Below are 20,406 nucleotides of genomic sequence, written 5' to 3' on the forward strand. Positions count from 1 at the left end.
ACCAAACATATAGACACCAAACACATCGCCACGATCTCCCGGAGGTTCTCAGAGAGGAGAGTGTGATGTAGATCATTCCGCCATCAGGCTCGTCTCGCGTGGAACCAGCTCCCACTTTAAGCAGTCACAGTACAGAGCTATAAGATTGTGTAAAAGCACAGTGCATGACCAGCACTCATCACATTGGTCTTCACTTTGAAGCTCACCAAGAGCCAACAAATGTCCTAACAAGGTTCCGAAAGAAGAAAGTATTCCCAAAGCAGACCTGCAACCGTCCTGTCTGTCTGCCTGCTCGGGGCTTTTCTTCTGTCTTCCACAATTGACCAGCTCCAACTAAAGTTCTGATGTGACCGTTCGGTCTGGGCTGACTGGGACTCCGTCGGATGATCGGAGGAAGTAAACGCACATTTCCTGTTGGTTATCTCCAGATGCCAGGGTTCACTGCTGGCACTCAACCTCACACTCTCACACTTCATACCCATGGGGATTTAATTCTCTGACTCCTAAAGGAGCTTTCTCAAAGCTCAGAGAAGACTGCATTCAATCAGAGAGGAGGCTCACACTCTTTCAACCCTTCATTCATAACGTCTCCACCACTGGAAGGTGCTCACATTGTTGTCTGCTTTCATCAATATATGACAACAAGGAACGATTCCACAGCCACTCTTGATGAAAAGAGAAGTTCAAAGGATAGATCCGTTCAGGCTGAGTCAGGTCAGGGTCACACTCCGTCGTCTGGGGAGAAACAATGAAAGCAAGCAGAGTGAACTCTCCTTTGAGGCCGAGATGGGCGGTGACGGCACACAACACACAGCTGTTCACTCCCCATCTGCTGAAGCATCTGTCTGCTGGAGCTTGCTATCCTCGCTGTTATTGTGCCATGCAGCAATGAAGCATCCCTCCTTTCTGTCTCCTGTTGGAAGCTCCAGGTTCATTCACGTTGACGAGACCTTTAGGAAACGTGTCCTCCGCTGCAGCCACACATGGACCCATTTAAAATGTGCACTTCTAGCTGGAGAGGCACTTTTAGTGATGTGTATTTTGCATGCTGCCATGGAGGACTTTGCCATGCAGAGTTTGAGGGGGATGTCATTCCATCTGCTGGTATTCTGCAGACGAACAGTGAACTGAAGAGTCGACTGAGAGTGTAATCTCATTTCTGTCCATCTTCTGCTGACAGTAGAAGATGATTTGCTTGCAGATGCAGTTTCAGCCCTTGCAGGGTGAATCAGTAGCTGCATCCCTGCAGAATCCTTTAGCTTTATATTTGGACTAATGCCCTTTGATCCCCTCACACACACAATTCCTCCGTACTGAAGTCAAATCAGGCCGGTAAGCCTCTGGCCTGGAGGCTCAGCACGAGGCAGCTCTGGACTAATGGGGGGGCTCCGCTCGCCTCCTACATCACCGCTCAGGCTTCTCTGGATTCATTCATCTCTGCTCGCTCTGCCAAGCAGCCTGCCAAAGGCAGTTATTGATATCCCTGATCAGCCTGGCTGTAATGCACGCAGGCAGGCACACTGTATGTAATGGGATTTCCTGATTGTGTACGTTAAGTAGTACCTAGTAATTTGGAGTAACTGCTGTTGCTAATGCTGCTGTAAAGTGATGCTGACAGCCCGCTGCGGAGCCATTAGCCGACGTTGGTAAAGAGAAGCTGCACCTCTCCTGCAGTCTGCTTCACTGAGCTTTAAGCTCCAGGAAAGGGCAGAGGCTCCTTTCTTTCCCTCCTCACAACTTCAACAACACGGTAGAATCGGCTGGTAGCTAACCAGCAAACCAGAGTCACAAGTGTTTTAAGTGGCTAAACAGCTGAACATTCACACAGTTTGGAACATTCTGCTATTGTTTTCTGGGTTTAGAAACTCTTTCATCTGTTTGAGTGAATCAATATCACCCAGCAGAATACTCAAGAGTACTCATATTTTATAAGACCCCTGGTAGAACCCTGGTTATCTAATATCCACCCCCACCACCATCATCTGGAAAATCTTTGAAGAGCAGTAACCAGGGACGATCCAAAATTAGCTGCGCTAACCAGACAGGTATTTTAATGGATGAACCGACAACTCGTTCACAAAACTGCGTCATGTGTGCAAAGAAGACCATTCTTCTCAAGAAACCACTAAATATATATATGGACATATACTGGATATATGAAAATATATAACATATCAATTAGAAATAAAATGAAACAGAAACACATTGTACGGGATTTATTTTGTCCCAAACATTCTGAGATCTCATCTGTGGACAAGTTGTCCTACAATCATAGCAGAGCCAGCAATCCTCCCAGGATGAGGCTGTGTGAAGGAGTGCACTGCTTCTACCATTAGTTTCACTTACCTCTAATCTAATGCTTTGTGTCTCTATCCAAAGACGGGGGCAGCCGGGGGGCTGAAGGATCAATCACTATAATGAGGACTTGTGCAAAACATCAATTGAAAGAGCCCAGGACCAAATGTGGACATGGAATGTCTCCACACACATGTAATGTGTTCACACTGTGAACGACGTTTCACGGGTTGTGTCATTACTATGGAAGAAGCCTCCCAGTAGTTAGACTCATTATAACAGGAGCAATGAAGGCAGACGATGTGAAGTCATACATTCTATCACACCAGGAAGCTGATTGGCTGATAAAACCATCAAAGAAGAGAAAGTATCCTGGTAGAAACGTGAAGTTAAAGCATTAGGGTTCTCCCAGAGTCCTCCAGTACTTTAACACACATGACGGCTATTACATGGTGAACATGTTATGTACTGTTGTAGTTTAGACCACCTAACCCCAGACCAGGTCCAGACCCAGACCAGAACATCCAAAGATAAGAATAAAGCTGCAAGCAGTGCTGAACGGGTCCTTGAATGCCTGCGTACGTTAGAACGTGGCACATCTGGACGTTTGGTGCATGAGGAGGTTTGGTGCATGAGGAGGTTTGGTGCATGTTGAGGTTTGGTGCATGTTGAAGTTTGGTGCATGAGGAGGTTTGGTGCATGAGGAGGTTTGGTGCATGAGGAGGTTTGGTGCATGTTGAGGTTAGGTGCATGTTGAGGTTTGGTGCATGAGGAGGTTTGGTGCATGAGGAGGTTTGGTGCATGTTGAAGTTTGGTGCATGAGGAGGTTTGGTGCATGTTGAGGTTTGGTGCATGAGGAGGTTTGGTGCATGAGGAGGTTTGGTGCATGTTGAAGTTTGGTGCATGAGGAGGTTTGGTGCATGAGGAGGTTTGGTGCATGAGGAGGTTTGGTGCATGTTGAGGTTTGGTGCATGAGGAGGTTTGGTGCATGAGGAGGTTTGGTGCATGTTGAGGTTTGGTGCATGAGCAGTTTCCCTCAAGAGCCACAGTGTCATTATCAAGGATTAAATGATCTCGTTTGCTTGTATTATGAACTTCAGGGAACAATGTATCTTGTTCTCTCATGTTCTTTTTTTTCTCTATAAACACTCCGGTTAAATTTTACTTTTAACAATATTGAACCAGATCATTTGTGTCACATTTGTATCCCGGAGCAAAGAGAAAAGAGCTATAAGATCTATGCAACATATTTTAATCACATTAATTTGATTATTCACACACAACTTTGTGAAAGCTGCAGGACGCTGCATGACGCTGCATGAAGCTGCAGGACACTGCAGGACGCTGCATGAAGCTGCAGGACACTGCAGGACGCTGCAGGACGCTGCATGACGCGGCAGGACGCTGCAGGACGCTGCAGGACGCTGCATGACGCGGCAGGACGCTGCAGGACGCTGCAGGACGCTGCATGAAGCTGCAGGACACTGCAGGATGCTGCAGGATGCTGCATGACGCGGCAGGATGCTGCATGAAGCTGCAGGAAGCTGCAGGGCGCTGCAGGACGCTGCAGGACGCTGCATGAAGCTGCAGGATGCTGCAGGACACTGCAGGACGCTGCAGGACGCTGCATGACGCGGAAGGACGCTGCAGGACGCGGCAGGACGCTGCATGAAGCTGCAGGACGCTGCAGGACGCTGCAGGAAGCTGCAGGGCGCTGCAGGACGCTGCAGGACGCTGCAGGAAGCTGCAGGAAGCTGCAGGACGCGGCAGGACGCTGCATGAAGCTGCAGGGCGCTGCAGGACGCTGCAGGACGCTGCAGGACGCTGCAGGACGCTGCATGAAGCTGCAGGGCACTGCAGGACGCTGCAGGACGCTGCATGACGCGGCAGGACGCTGCAGGACGCTGCAGGACGCTGCATGACGCGGCAGGACGCTGCAGGACGCTGCAGGACGCTGCATGAAGCTGCAGGACGCTGCAGGACACTGCAGGATGCTGCAGGACGCTGCATGACGCGGCAGGATGCTGCATGAAGCTTCAGGAAGCTGCAGGGCGCTGCAGGACGCTGCAGGACGCTGCATGAAGCTGCAGGACGCTGCAGGACACTGCAGGACGCTGCAGGACGCTGCATGACGCGGCAGGACGCTGCATGAAGCTGCAGGACGCTGCAGGACGCTGCAGGACGCTGCAGGAAGCTGCAGGGCGCTGCAGGACGCTGCAGGACGCTGCATGAAGCTGCAGGGCGCTGCAGGACGCTGCAGGACGCTGCATGAAGCTGCAGGGCACTGCAGGACGCTGCAGGCTTTAGACTTTTCAGATCTTTAACCAGCAGGTCAGCTTATGGAAATGTAAAAGTGAGCAGCACTCATCGTCGGCCTCCTTCAGGCTGCATCTCACTGATCTCAGGATGAGGAACGGTCGCAGTCTGCAGTGGAACCAGAGCAGCCAGAAAGGTCTTCACACCAAGAAAACACCATTGTGCTTCAGTGTTCCCTGGTCACGGCAGCATTTAATGCTACTTTTAGAACCTTGTCCAGGATCCACCTGGTCTGTACCAGCTGGTGCACGTTGATGAAGGTTCTCCTTCACGAACATGAGGCTGCAAGGAGGAAACCAGTGATCCTGCTTTACTGACAAGGAACCAGTGATCCTGCTTTACTGACAAGGAACCAGTGATCCTGCTTTACTGACAAGGAACCAGTGATCCTGCTTTACTGACAACAAACCAGTGATCCTGCTTTACTGACAAGGAACCAGTGATCCTGCTTTACTGACAACAAACCAGTGATCCTGCTTTACTGACAAGGAACCAGTGATCCTGCTTTACTGACAAGGAACCAGTGATCCTGCTTTACTGACAACAAACCAGTGATCCTGCTTTGCTGACCAGGAACCAGTGATCCTGCTTTACTGACAACAAACCAGTGATCCTGCTTTACTGACCAGGAACCAGTGATCCTGCTTTACTGACAACAAACCAGTGATCCTGCTTTACTGACCAGGAACCAGTGATCCTGCTTTACTGACAACAAACCAGTGGTCCTGCTTTACTGACCAGGAACCAGTGATCCTGCTTTACTGACAACAAACCAGTGATCCTGCTTTACTGACAAGGAACCAGTGATCCTGCTTTACTGACAACGAACCAGTGATCCTGCTTTACTGACAAGGAACCAGTAATCCTGCTTTACTGACAACAAACCAGTGATCCTGCTTTACTGACAAGGAACCAGTGATCCTGCTTTACTGACAACAAACCAGTGATCCTGCTTTACTGACAACAAACCAGTGATCCTGCTTTACTGACCAGGAACCAGTGATCCTGCTTTACTGACCAGGAACCAGTGATCCTGCTTTACTGACAAGGAACCAGTGATCCTGCTTTACTGACAAGGAACCAGTGATCCTGCTTTACTGACAACAAACCAGTGATCCTGCTTTACTGACCAGGAACCAGTGATCCTGCTTTACTGACAACAAACCAGTGATCCTGCTTTGCTGACCAGGAACCAGTGATCCTGCTTTACTGACAACAAACCAGTGATCCTGCTTTACTGACCAGGAACCAGTGATCCTGCTTTACTGACAACAAACCAGTGATCCTGCTTTACTGACCAGGAACCAGTGATCCTGCTTTACTGACAACAAACCAGTGGTCCTGCTTTACTGACCAGGAACCAGTGATCCTGCTTTACTGACAACAAACCAGTGATCCTGCTTTACTGACAACAAACCAGTGATCCTGCTTTACTGACAACAAACCAGTGGTCCTGCTTTACTGACCAGGAACCAGTGATCCTGCTTTACTGACAACAAACCAGTGATCCTGCTTTACTGACAACAAACGGCTTCAAGAACCTTTCAGAGTGTCATCAGCATTATTCTGACGCCACAACTGAGCAGAACAGATGACAAAATAAGGCTGAGCAATGAAACCAGCAGCATTAACGTCAACCAGCAGCATTAACATTAACCAGCAGCATTAACATCAACCAGCAGCATTAACATCAACCAGCGGTGTTAACATCAACCAAACATCAAACAGCTTCCTGGAACAGCTTTATGGAACAGCTTCCTGGGACAGCTTCATAGAACAGCTTCATAGAACAGCTTCTTGGAACAGCTTTATGGAACAGCTTCATAGAACAGCTTCCTGGAACAGCTTCATAGAACAGCTTCTTGGAACAGCTTTATGGAACAGCTTCCTGGAACAGCTTCATAGAACAGCTTCTTGGAACAGCTTTATGGAACAGCTTCCTGGAACAGCTTCATAGAACAGCTTCCTGGAACAGCTTCATGGAACAGCTTTATGGAACAGCTTCATAGAACAGCTTCATAGAACAGCTTCCTGGAACAGCTTCATAGAACAGCTTCATGGAACAGTTCCATAGAACAGCTTTATGGAACAGCTTCATGGAACAGCTTCAAACAACAGCTTCCTGGAAGAGCTTCATAGAACAGCTTCTTGGAACAGCTTTATGGAACAGCTTCCTGGAACAGCTTCATAGAACAGCTCCATGGAACAGCTTCATGGAACAGTTCCATAGAACAGCTTCATGGAACAGCTTCATGGAACAGCTTCATAGAACAGCTTCCTGGAACAGCTTCATAGAACAGCTTCCTGGAACAGCTTCATAGAACAGCTTCCTGGAACAGCTTCCTGGAACAGCTTCCTGGAACAGCTTCATAGAACAGCTCCATGGAACAGCTTCATGGAACAGTTCCATAGAACAGCTTTATGGAACAGCTTCCTGGAACAGCTTCATAGAACAGCTTCTTGGAACAGCTTCCTGGAACAGCTTCATAGAACAGCTTCATAGAACAGCTTTATGGAACAGCTTCCTGGAACAGCTTCATAGAACAGCTTCCTGGAACAGCTTCATGGAACAGCTTCATGGAACAGCTTCAGAGAACAGCTTGATGGAACAGCTTCAAAGAACAGCTTCCTGGAACAGCTTTATGGAACAGCTTCCTGAAACAGCTTCTTGGAACAGCTTTATGGAACAGCTTCCTGGAACAGCTTTATGGAACAGCTTCCTGGAACAGCTTCATAGAACAGCTTCCTGGAAGAGTGCTTCAGTGCACCTGGGCCACTGTTCAGTTGGATGTTCCTGGTCCATGCCTGTCCCTGCAGTGACCAGCTGTTCCTGGTCCATGCTTGTCCCTGCAGTGACCAGCTGTTCCTGGTCCATGCCTGTCCCTGCAGAGAGCAGCTGAGGACTCACCCAGGAAGCGGAAGGTCCGGCGCACCAGAGGGTTGAGGTAACAGCAGTCTCCGGTGGCCACCGTCTTCTCCGACCGGTCAAACTCTTTGGACGTGTACTGGACCAGGAAGAGCACCGTCTCCGTTATGGTGATCTGTCCCAACAGAGAGAGACAAGAGCATTGAGATGAAGCGGTGAAACGTTTTATGAGTGGGACAACAATAATAATAATAATAATAATGTATTGGTTTTATACAGCGCTATTCGAGACACTCAAAGACACTTTACATTGCATCAGTCATTCACTCCATACTGGGTGGAGGTGAACTACGTCTGCAGCCACAGCTGCTCCGGGGCAGACTGACGGCCCTCCGACCACCACCAAACATTCACTCTCACTCTGCATTCACACAGGCAGTTCAGGGTTCAGTGTCTTGCCCAAGGACACTTCAGCATGTGGGCAGGCAGAGATGGGACCTGCAACCTTCCGATTGGGAGACGAGCGCTCTCCCACCCGAGCCATAGCGCCCCTTACAGGGGGGGTGTCTCGTAAAGTGTCCACAGCTCCTCCATCTGTGATGGACCGATGCAGGAGGAGAGACTGAACAGCTTCCAGAACAGTGGCTCAGCCTCAGGTAGAGGGTGCAGCTCTCTGTGTGTTCACACCTGCTGACCTGGGATCAGAGCAGCTCCACTGATCCACACTGGCTCTCAAAGCACTGACCCCCTTCAACGTTACCACCCTGGACTTCCTGTGACAGGCCCACATGACGTGAAGTGAAAAGGTTTCCACACGGTGGTCCAGAACAAGTGGCCACACAGTCCACAGTGTCCATGGTGTATTGCTTTAGTGCTGCTGTTCAGTATTTAGTGTGCTAACATCTGGATTACAACCTGTGGCTGCTTGTCACCACAGCGTTTCACATGAAAACACTTCCTGTTTGCATTTTCGTTTCAGAAAACCTTCAGCGGCTCCCTCTATGGGCGGAGAGGTGAGTGAGTGGTCAGATCATTATTATTATGATGATGATGATGATGATGATGATGATGATGATGATGATGATGATTATTATTGTTTTTATTATTATTCTTATTCTTATTATTATTGTTATTATTCTTATTCTTATTCTTATTGTTATTATTATTATTATTATTATTATTATTATTATTATTATTGTTGTTGTTGTTGTTGTTGTTGTTGTTGTTGTTGTTGTTGTTGTTGTTGTTGTTGTTGTTGTTGTTGTTGTTGTTGTTGTTGTTGTTGTTGTTGTTGTTGTTGTTGTTGTTGTTGTTGTTGTTGTTGTTGTTATTATTATTATTATTATTGTTGTTGTTGTTGTTATTATTGTTATTGTTGTTGTTATTATTATTATTATTATTAAGAATGCGCTTCGGGCAGAGAAAGCATGTGAGTAAAAGGCGGCTCTTTTTTCACAAGACTGCTCAAGAAGTCCAAAAAGGCAACCGAAGCTTCATTCAGAGCTTCGGTTCACATAATTTGGTTGAAAACAAGAAGAGGTTTTCTGAAGGAGAGGTTGTTTAGGGGCTATGATGATACTCGCCGAGACAGTTTGTAAAGATGATGGGTGTGATGTGAGCTGAGGTACAACTCGGGCCAGTAGTGACCAGGAGAGTGTCCGCTCTGTGTGAGGACTAAAGTACATCCGTGTGGTTCAGCATCCAATGCGACGAGTCTGTGGCCAGCTGCAGTGCAGCTCTGCTCATGGTGTCTATTCAGATGTGGTTTGTCCAGTAAAGAAAAGCTCCTCACTGGAGTGGATAAAGGCTTTCTTCCTGGAGGAAACAGAGGAGAAGCTTGTGTGGTTAACTAATGATGGCTTCAGAGCACATCACAAGAGTGACCCAGCTTTCCTTCACCACCACTGTATCGTTCACCAGCAGGCCATGTGTGTGACTGGGTTTCACCACGTGATGACGCCCTTTGTAAAAACCATCCACAGCATCAGCACTAAAGCCAAGCAACAGCGAGAAGCTGTCTGCAGGGAATGGACACCTGTTGCTACATGCAGAACTCCCATGGCTCTGCAGAGGGAGGATTTTGAAACGTTTCTTTAGCACTTTTGGGTGAAATAAAGGAGTTGATGCAGAGCAGGAAGAGGGCCCCTCCCTCTTGGACACTGAGGGGTTCGTTGACCTCGTCTTTTTAACAGACGTCACAGAGAAACTGAACAATTTGAAGTGTGAGCTGGAAGGCACAGGCAAGACTGTCCCAGACATGATACGTGCTGTAAAAGCTTTTAAATCTAAAGCAGAAGTAAAAGTGTTGTGCACTTCTCCTCTGTGCAAAAGGTTCTGAGTGACAATGTTTCTGCATCTGTGGCTTTTAATAAAGCTGTAGAAAAACACTGCCAAGTGATTAACAGACTGATGCAAGAGTTTAAGGACACATTTGGTGGGTTAGGGTTTATTTCAAATCTCTTTATGTCAGCAGACATTACAGGCGCTGCTGAGAACTGAAGTACAACCTTCACCTTGGATGCAGGGCGGTGGAAAAGGAAATAATAACTTTGCAAAATGACTTGCACCTTGAAGCACATCTGAGCCGCGCAAACGTCTGGAACCGAGTGGACACAGGAAAGTGCACATCTGTCTGCACAGCAGCGAGGAAGATTGCTCATCTCTTCTTTTAATAAAAACTAACCAGCGGCCTTGTGCAGGACTCACTGAGTGGCAGTGTCACACGAGACACCACGACACACCACGAGACACCACAAGACACTCCACGAGACACCACGACACACCACGACACACGACGAGACACCACGAGACACCACGACACTCCACGAGACACCACGACACACCACGACACACCACGAGACACCACGACACACCACGAGACACCACGACACACCACGAGACACCACGAGACACCACGACACACCACGAGACACCACGACACACCACGACACACCACGACACACCACGACACACCACGAGACACCACGAAACACCTCGACACACCACGACACACCACGAGACACCACGAGACACCACGAGACACCACGACACACCACGACACACCACGACACACCACGACACACCACGAGACACCACGACACACCACGACACACCACGACACACCACGACACACCACGACACACCACGAGACACCACGAGACACCACGACACACCACGAGACACCACGAGACACCACGAGACACCACGACACACCACGACACACCACGAGACACCACGACACACCACGAGACACCACGAGACACTCCACGACACACCACGACACACCACGACACACCACGAGACACCACGACACACCACGAGACACCACGAGACACCACGACACACCACGAGACACCACGAGACACCACGAGACACCACGACACACCACGACACACCACGAGACACCACGACACACCACGAGACACCACGACACACCACGAGACACCACGACACACCACGACACACCACGACACACCACGACACACCACGAGACACCACGAAACACCTCGACACACCACGACACACCACGAGACACCACGAGACACCACGAGACACCACGACACACCACGGCACACCACGACACACCACGACACACCACGACACACCACGAGACACCACGACACACCACGACACACCACGACACACCACGAGACACCACGACACACCACGAGACACCACGAGACACCACGACACACCACGAGACACCACGAGACACCACGAGACACCACGACACACCACGACACACCACGAGACACCACGACACACCACGAGACACCACGAGACACCACGAGACACCACGACACACCACGAGACACCACGACACACCACGAGACACCACGACACACCACGACACACCACGACACACCAAACCAGTGGACAATGGAAGAGCAGCTTTCTCACTAACTGACAGAACAGACTTCACAGAGTTTTAGTAAATCAGCTTGTTACCTGGTCTACTGATCATTAATCCTTAATCCTCGATCACCATCTCATGTATTGGGAAAAAAAAACTGTTTGAGCTCTGTTTTTTATTGAATGATATTGTGACATGGTCATTTGCACAAAATAAAAGTCACTTTGACAATGAAACCGAATTTAGAAATAATTGTCAAAAAGTTATGACTAAGGTTTTTTGTTCAAATGTGAGCAATATTGTACGCTCTTTGGATTATTTCATATGTTTATACGTTGAGACCTCCAGCCGTGTGGTGATCTTAAGGTAGCCCTCGGGTTTGAAAGGTTGGTGAGCGCTGCTATAGACATTATGGACTAGAAGGCTAGAATAGGGACTGAAGGTCATGACACTGTGGCGTCCGCCATGTTTAGTAGTGTCCATCTCTGCAGTTGCAGCACTCCAGCTGTCCACTCGGGACAGAGCCAAGCATTTTCAGAAAGTTCCAGCAACGTTTAAAAGGTTGCATTGTTACGGACACCAAAAACACAATGAAAGCGTTGCATTTTCACGTTTTCGTTTTCCTTGTTGTGTAAACCAAGCCGAAGTTTCAGATCTCACTCCAAAAATGTGTTTAATCTCTAAACTTTGATAAAAAAATAACAGGATGGAAAAAAACCCTGCTCTTTTGCAAAGTGGAACTATAACCTCATATTCAGCAGCTTCACAAACAAAATAACCAAGTTTACAAAGGAATCTCAACCACAGGGGACACTGGTATTAAACAGTATTACACCCAACTGAATAATGCATGACACACACACACACACACACACACACACACACACACACACACACACACACACACACACACACACACACACACACACACACACACACACACACACACACACACACACACACACACACACACAGAACACCGTCACATTAAAAAGAAGAGGAAAAGATCACTCATGGGAAAACTGAAAGAAAGTGAGCTTTAAATACTGTTTACACTCAAAGCAGCCAGCTTGCAAATAAACTTATTTCTGACTCAATAAAAACAAAAGCCAATGAGAAACAGAGGATGTGGAGCAGCTTCACCCTTTTCATTTGTTCATGTTCCTTTGGGGCAAAGCAGGGCGGCACTCAAGAGGCAGAGCAGCATCTGTGAATCAACAAACACGAATGGAAACTGTGTTGGTTCATCCTGTGGAGGGACAAACTGCTGAAGCTGCTTGGGGCTCCAGACACGACGAGACACGACGAGACACTACGAGACACGACGAGACACGACGAGACACGACGAGACACGACGAGATACGACGAGACACGACGAGACACGACGAGACACGACGAGACACGACGAGATACGACGAGACACGACGAGACACGACGAGACACGACGAGATACGACGAGACACGACGAGACACGACGAGACACGACGAGACAGGACGAGATACGACGAGAGACGACGAGATACGACGAGATACAACGAGACACGACGAGACACGACGAGACACGACGAGAAACGACGAGATACGACGAGACACGACGAGACACGACGAGATACGGCGAGACACGACGAGATACGACGAGACACGACGAGACAAGACGAGATACGACGAGACACGACGAGACACGACGAGATATGACGAGACACGACGAGACATGACGAGACAGGACGAGATACGACGAGACACGACGAGATACGACGAGACACGACGAGACATGACGAGACACGACGAGATACGACGAGACACGACGAGACACTTCGAGACACGATGAGACACGACGAGATACGACGAGACATGACGAGACACGACGAGACACGACGAGACACGACGCAGAAGATGTGCTGGTAATGAACGTGGTGCTGAGCTTGGCGGAACCAGGGAAACAACACATAACGGAGGGGAGTTCCACAGTAACACAGGCTTTAATGCGGGAAGCTGACAGGAAGAACCAGCGCGTGGTCGGATGTTTCCACCAGAGAAGATCCCACTGACATGAATGAATGAATGAATGAATGGATGAATGGATGAATGACACCTGAGCTTGGAGCTTCAGCCCAGCAGGTTGAAGCATGAAGCTGGTGAAGACCCTCGACATCGGTCTAGAAACACTGAAGTTGTTCCAATGACATATTGAGTTCACAGTTCGGTCTGTAATGTTTCTGCATCATGTGAGAAGGTGAGCTCAAAGCAGCGGCTGCAGGTCCGCTGTCATTCTGAGCGCGAACTAAAGAGAGGCTCTTCAAGGTCTGCTAGGAAGCTAATCCCAGGTAGCTCAGATTAGGCTTTACACACTGAAGGAAGGACTTTCACTTTCAAACTCATTCTGTGCCGTTTGCCGGGGCTGAGTATTTCAATCTATTTGAATAATTCAATGTAAAAAGTTAAACTATACTCGTCAATATCTGGAGTTGATTATACGAAGATGTTTTATATTTTTTTAAATTATGCACGTTGTTATACACTGGATTTTTACATAACTTCACTACAAGGCCCTCGTTAATCTGCGTGGATGTTTGTTGTAATTATGTGTATGAGCATAAGGGGAGGCAGGATTAATACGATCAACAAAAACAAATGGAATTGTTCATTTGGTTTGAATATAAGTACCTGCACCTCTTGATTTGCTCCGTTTGTGTTTGTAAAGATTGTAAGGGTCTGTCTGTGTGTGTGTGTGTGTGTGTGTGTGCGTGTGTGTGTGTGTGTGTGTGTGTGTGTCAAGTCGACGTCTCTACTCTGTGTTCACTTCCTGTTTTGTTCTGCAATCCTCCGTCTGTCTCCTGTGTCTCTTGTCCTTCCTGTGTCCTCCTCTGCTGGACAGCCTGTCTGATGTGTCTCACCTGTGTCTTCCTCTCATGTATTTAACCTCCTTCATGTCTCTGTGCTCCATCGTCAGTGTTGTTTGTACTTCATGACCAGCCCATTCCTTGTGTTCTTTGTGTTTTAGATTCCACCGTGTCCCGACCCTGCTGGACCTGGACCTGGACCTGGACCTGGACCTGGACCTGGACCTGGGCCTGGACCTGGACCTGGACCTGGACCACCTCTCTGATCACCGGACGGAAACCAGTTTTCCCTCACTGTTCAATAAAACCTGCAAACACCACTTTGTGGTTGGAGTCTGCTTCTGGTTTGTCCTCGGACCCTGACAAAGACGGCCAATCTGACTGTCACCTTTCTCCCAGAACCATCCAGAGAACAATATTTCAAAGACATTTCAGAAAATTGTACTTCACACATGAATATCGTGTTTTTCTTTCTGTGATCAACACACAGGGTAAACACCTTGTAAACACAAATTCTGACTTGCAACCTAAACCTTGTTTTTTGTTGCAATCTGAAGAAGTAAATCTCTGCTCTAATAGGGTCACCGTATATTTCCTCCTGTTTTAAGCTGAGCATCCTGATGGTTCACAACTCGCCTCAGTTGTTCCTGCAAGAATCTTTGAAGATCTGCGATGGCCGAACTCCTTCAGTCTGGCCTTTAAACATGCTGAAGACTACGTCACACAGGAATCCTCAAATCACAGCATGAGCTGAGACACATCAACTTCTGTGCACAAAAGAAGAGGCGGAGTCTCCAGATCGGTGACACCGGCCCGTTTCCACCCGGGCGATCGGATCAGATGTGTGGAATTCTGACTTAGAAGGGTGGTTTTGTCCGTACGATGCATTTCTGGTGTGTGAGGCATCATGTGTAAGGTGTGTGAGGCATCATGTGAGGCATCCGGCTCATGCTGGACGGGTCCTCCACCCAGGACTGTGAGCCACCGTGTGTCTGCAGACCTCCAGGCAGGAAGAACAGGAAAGACACAATGTCTTTGAACAGATTGAAAGACTGTGAACCTCAGGGGATTCTCTTAAAGGAACACACAACACGCACCGATGACGTACTCTCCTGCAATGCAGCCATTGGAGGATGCAGCCAGGTCACATGATCTGACTGTCATATTTCTGTAAGATGAATCTCTGAGGATTCTCTGTGTTTGGTGAGAAAACAGACACACACACACACACACACCAGTGGCTGCCACCAGAGGCGCTCACACAGTATCAAGGGAGAACTTAAGGTTCTTGTACACAAAAGGTCATTGTACAGACAGTACTGTTAAACTGACACACAGTAATACTTGGGTATTATTACATCGGTGCAATCATCATGCAGACATTCGTTCTGGTAGAAGCAGCTTGTATAGATATCTGCAGGTATGACCTCTGGAGGTGCGCTGTGCCCTCTACATCATGACCTTAGCAGCAGATACTTGAAGGTGAGATGGGGCCTTTTCCTTATATATATTACTGAACACACCACTGCCTAATCATTGCCATTTGATGATATTCACTCCGATTTTTACTTTTGCTTTTTTTTTTTTTCCCCTTCAAACTCATCAGTACCAAATGCTCATGTCCCGCTTCATTTATGACGGCCACTGCCATGGCACCGTGCCCAGGGTGTATCTTGTGCTCACCCAGACACCTCAGCACCCTACGATACTGAACCATGTAAAGATGGATGGATGAATAACAGGTATAAAGATAAATAGCTGATCTATGGTCGTAACCAGCGAGACTCCATCAATCAGAATCCGTGTGAAACTCTGCTTCCACTCGTCATCTTGCAGCTTTGCCATGTTTACCGCACGTTTAAATTGAAGGGCTCCACTCTATTTGTAGCATGTGGTGGATGCTGATAACCCGTGTGCGGTTGTGTCAGCAGGTCACTTACTAACAGCTGTCTGCAGACCCAGACTGGCCAATTTGACAGCGATAAAGCCGAGATGGACTGAGTGTGGGCTGAAAGCTCATTGTGTTCTCAGTAAGCCGCCATGACCAGAGGCCACAATAGGACATGATGAACACAGCCCGGGATGATTGTTTCCCCACGTCCTCCGTCCTGTTCTGGACGCACAGCTGTGTTTCCAGCGCTTTGCCGATTTCACACTGGCTGCACCGCAGGATTCATCTTTAATTCACAGGTTCTCCCATCTGGGAATTGTACCAACAACCTGCTGACCCTGCTTGGTCTCAACGTTTCAACCTGGCTGAACATCCAGATGCACCCAGTGCTGGTCAGAGGGTGTGTGTGTGTGTGTGTGTGTGTGTGTGTGTGTGTGTGGGGGGGGGATACTGGGGGCTGGTTCAGGGGGCGGAGCCTGTTGCTTGATATTAATATCTATCTGTCTGTCCGTCCGTCCACATGGGCTGAGGGTCATGACACACTGACCACCATGTTTTTCCATGTCCATCTACTCACATATGTGTAAAAGAAGTATTGCCCCCCTGCGGTGGCGCAGAGGACCAGAGTCTGCTCTTCTGCTTTCCCCAGGAGTCTGAGCATTCACACAGAGTTCCATCTGATGGTCCTGTACTAACAAACAGCTTTATCACACCATTGTACCTGAATAAAACGTGCTTTTAATTGAATTTTAAGAGATTGCTTGTGCTTTTCTTTGTTTTGCTATAAACACGCAAATAGATAGAAGTAAATAAATGTCAGAAAAACATGTTTGACTTAGAGGATGCAGCCAGAAAGCACAAGAGGCGACTGGAGCTGTATTGGAGAAATGAGAGCTGCAGAACGATATTGGATGCATAATTCATCAAGACAGACTCATAAACATGAATAAAAGTGAGTCAGAAAGACGTCCTGCACATTTTCTGCTTGTTAAAGGACAGCTTATCTGAAGTCTTGTTCTGTTTCTCGACAAGCCTTGAAAATATTCAAGCACACACTGTAAAATCAAAAAGTGTCCACATGTATATGAATGGATTGTCTCGAAAAAAGAAGGGATTTTCAATCGTATGCAAGGATTTATAATGGCTTCAGAAAGCACTTTCGTGAATTCTCTTCCTGATTTTTTTTTTTTTTTCAAAGACCCCTCACACACAGGGAGAACATGAAAGTACCTGTCTGAAAACGGTTAGTCACTGTGCCAGTGCTGCATATCCATTGTGTAATACAGGGAACCAGGAACAAGCCGGGGTTCATTATCAGACTTACAGTCATTACTCCACAGGCTAGAAATGCCTCTGGGACATGAATTCATTTAGATTTAATTCACTTAATCAAGATAACTAACCGGAGTTCGCCTGTGGCTCTGAGATTGTCAACATAATATTTGCAGACGTCAATAGAAACCAAACTCTTTGTGGAAGCTGCAGCAAACCTGAGCTTTTTTGTTTCAATTTCCGCATCGTGCTTCTGCAGACTCACGCTTTGACTGGCACACGCCTCGGATGCACCAGCGGCGCCACGCGTTCTACATTACAGGTTCACGTCAGTTGATCCATAACATAACAACGATCCCGAAGATGTCCCCACTGCCTCTTTCTCAAAGTTCTTTATATTTCACTCCAGGAGTTGTGAGCCATCCGGCTACCTTAATACATCTTTAAATGTTGGTTGTACAGACGGTTATCCCAACGGAGCTCCTCACACTAGCGCCTCGGAGGCCTCAGTTGTTGCTGGTGTTCACTGCTCTGGCACAGTCTGGTTGGTGCATTCAGTCTGAACGTCATAGAATGAGGCTGTCCTTGTGGGACTTCAGAGGTCCACACAGACCCTCACAGGCTGGGTGGACATATTGACCTTCAATGGACCTACATGCAGCCTGCAGACCCGCAGAGGCACAACGTACCAGTTGGACTCATATAAGAACACAAGGAGTCGCTCACAGAGAGGTTTTCCACGCGTGTGGCACGACATTCCACTCAGTCCTGTCCTGTCCTGTCCTGTTCTGTCACTGTTCTGTCCTGTCCTGTTCTGTCCTGTCACTGTCCTGTCCTGTCCTGTCCTGCCCTGTCCTGCCCTGTCCTGTTCTGTCACTGTTCTGTCCTGTCACTGTCCTGTCCTGTTCTGTCCTCCCCTGTCCTGTCCTGTCCTGTCCTGTCACTGTTCTGTCCTGCCCTGCCCTGTCCTGCCCTGTCACTGTTATGTCCTGTCCTGTCCTGTCACTGTTATGTCCTGTCCTGTCCTGTCACTGTTGTGTCCTGTCCTGTCCTGTCCTGTCCTGTCCTGTCCTGTCCTGCCCTGCCCTGTCCTGTCCTGTCCTGTCCTGTCCTGTCCTGTCCTGTCCTGTCCTGTCCTGTCCTGTCCTGTCCTGTCCTGTCCTGCCCTGTCCTGTCCTGTCCTGTCCTGTCCTGTTCTGTCCTGCCCTGTCCTGTCCTGTCCTGTCCTGTCCTGTGTGGTCCAGCTCAGTTTGTTTTGGTTCTGTTGGGTTCCAGTCCAGTCAGGTCCTCTTCTGTTCTGTCCTGTTATTTTCAGTCCTGTCCTGTCAGGAGTTTATTGATGAAGTAGTCCAGGGAACACAAGGAAACGCAGGAGAAACAGAAGCGACAGGACGAGCCAACACAGACAACAGATTGAGGTGAGGTGAGACATACAGGGACAGACAGATACAGAGACCTGACAGTCCACTGCTGCTCAGTTTGTTTGGTACTTTCTGTTTATGTAACATTGCAAGGCTTTGACCTGACTATATTCAGCAACCCGGGACGACTTCTGCTGGAACTTGGTGGGATATAAATAAACAGTAGATTGTATGAAGTTAATGTGAAAACAGATGTGAGAGGTGGACTTGTATTGGCCAGACTCTTTGACCATCATGTGGCCAAAGGCAGGGGACTAAATGACATGGTGCAGACCACAGATCAGCGAATGGATTATCCCTGATTGTTGGCAGTTAAAGGTTCCTCTGGGTCATGTGATGAAGAAATAATGACAAGATTTGAACAGCTTATCACAGTCCCTGTCCCTGAAGGACGAGAGCAGTCCAACAGGAGGACACAGGGACGAGTCATTGTACACCCTGGACACGGAAAGAGTCCAGCAGAGGGTTAAAACAGTCAGTCGGGGGATTCAAATCCTGGTCTATTGTTTCTATTCCTGTCCTTTCTGAAGTCCTACATGAATGTCCAGTGTGGCCACCCCCACAGCTGGCGTGTGAAGACGTTGCTCTGTCATCACGGCGTCCTGCATGCAGTTACACTTGGAGTTTAGGAGTCCCTTGCCTGTAGTTACAAGCTGCACCTCACAAGACCTTCACACTCAGCAGGTTCTGCTGAGTGCTAAGATAAACCAGGAGTCCTTGTCAGGGTGGACACTTTTATTTACTTTCTTCCTTTTACTTGAAGTGAAATTCTGTGGCGAGGAGAGGCACGTTCTAACAACCTGCTGCAGGAGAAGACGAGTTCAGCACATATGGAGCTGTGATACAATGTCGTCACGAAAGCACAGACGAGGCTTCATGGATCGGAAATCTCTGCAGGTTGGATCGGAAATTTGCGATAAACAAATCTGGATGGACCGGCCCCATCCCCAGCTGCGATAAACTACAAAACGCTGCAATGCCCTGATACATGTGTCACATCGTGTCTCTCTGAAGCTCCAGATCACAGTGTGTCCTTCATGTGTCCTTCATGTGTCCTGAATGTGTTTATGGTTATACTATCCTCATTCTGTAAGGTCCTTTTACCATCTGTGTTCAGAATGAGATTGACAATATCCAGTCCACGACTCTTTGCATTTATAGTCATCGCTATAAAAAAAACACTTTCTTTACCTCTCTCTCTCAGTTACAGCCAAATGAGCAGCGCTCAGTCTGCACTCACTGCACTGCTGTGCCTTGTCCTTTATCCAGACAAGTTATTATGATTAAAACAGTCTCTAAATGTCAGATATAAAGGGGTTAGAAATGCCAGCATCACAACACTACCGCTTCTCACCCTCTTTAACCTTGCATGGAGATGAATGGCTGTTTACTGCTTCTCATATCTGAAGGCTAATTCCAAAATATGACTGCCTTTCTTTATAGTTTTGCACAGTTACATTGCTCCCCAGAAACTAATAAATGGGAACACATTTACCTGGGTGAAGTCAGAAGGGTCAGGAAACATAAGCAGTCAGTCACACGGGTAATGAAACACCCCGGTGGCCGACTACCTGGCGGTCAAAGTGAGAAATGCTCCAATATATTTAGACGCCATCCCAAAACCAAAAGCAAAGATTGCACCATGGCTTTAT

General features: G+C 48.0%; 1 protein-coding gene across 1 annotated transcript in view; it reads right to left on the reverse strand.

Moving 5' to 3' along the window:
• plppr5b (phospholipid phosphatase related 5b) overlaps positions 1-20,406 on the reverse strand; it is a 104,495-nt gene that overhangs the window by 40,169 nt on the left and 43,920 nt on the right. Inside the window, 1 exon segment of the mRNA XM_080515314.1 lies at positions 7,520-7,652. Coding sequence (XP_080371440.1) covers positions 7,520-7,652 — 133 coding nt within the window.

Source organism: Blennius ocellaris, assembly GCF_963422515.1.
Source record: "Blennius ocellaris genome assembly, chromosome: 19".
Classification (NCBI taxonomy): Eukaryota; Metazoa; Chordata; class Actinopteri; order Blenniiformes; family Blenniidae; genus Blennius; species Blennius ocellaris.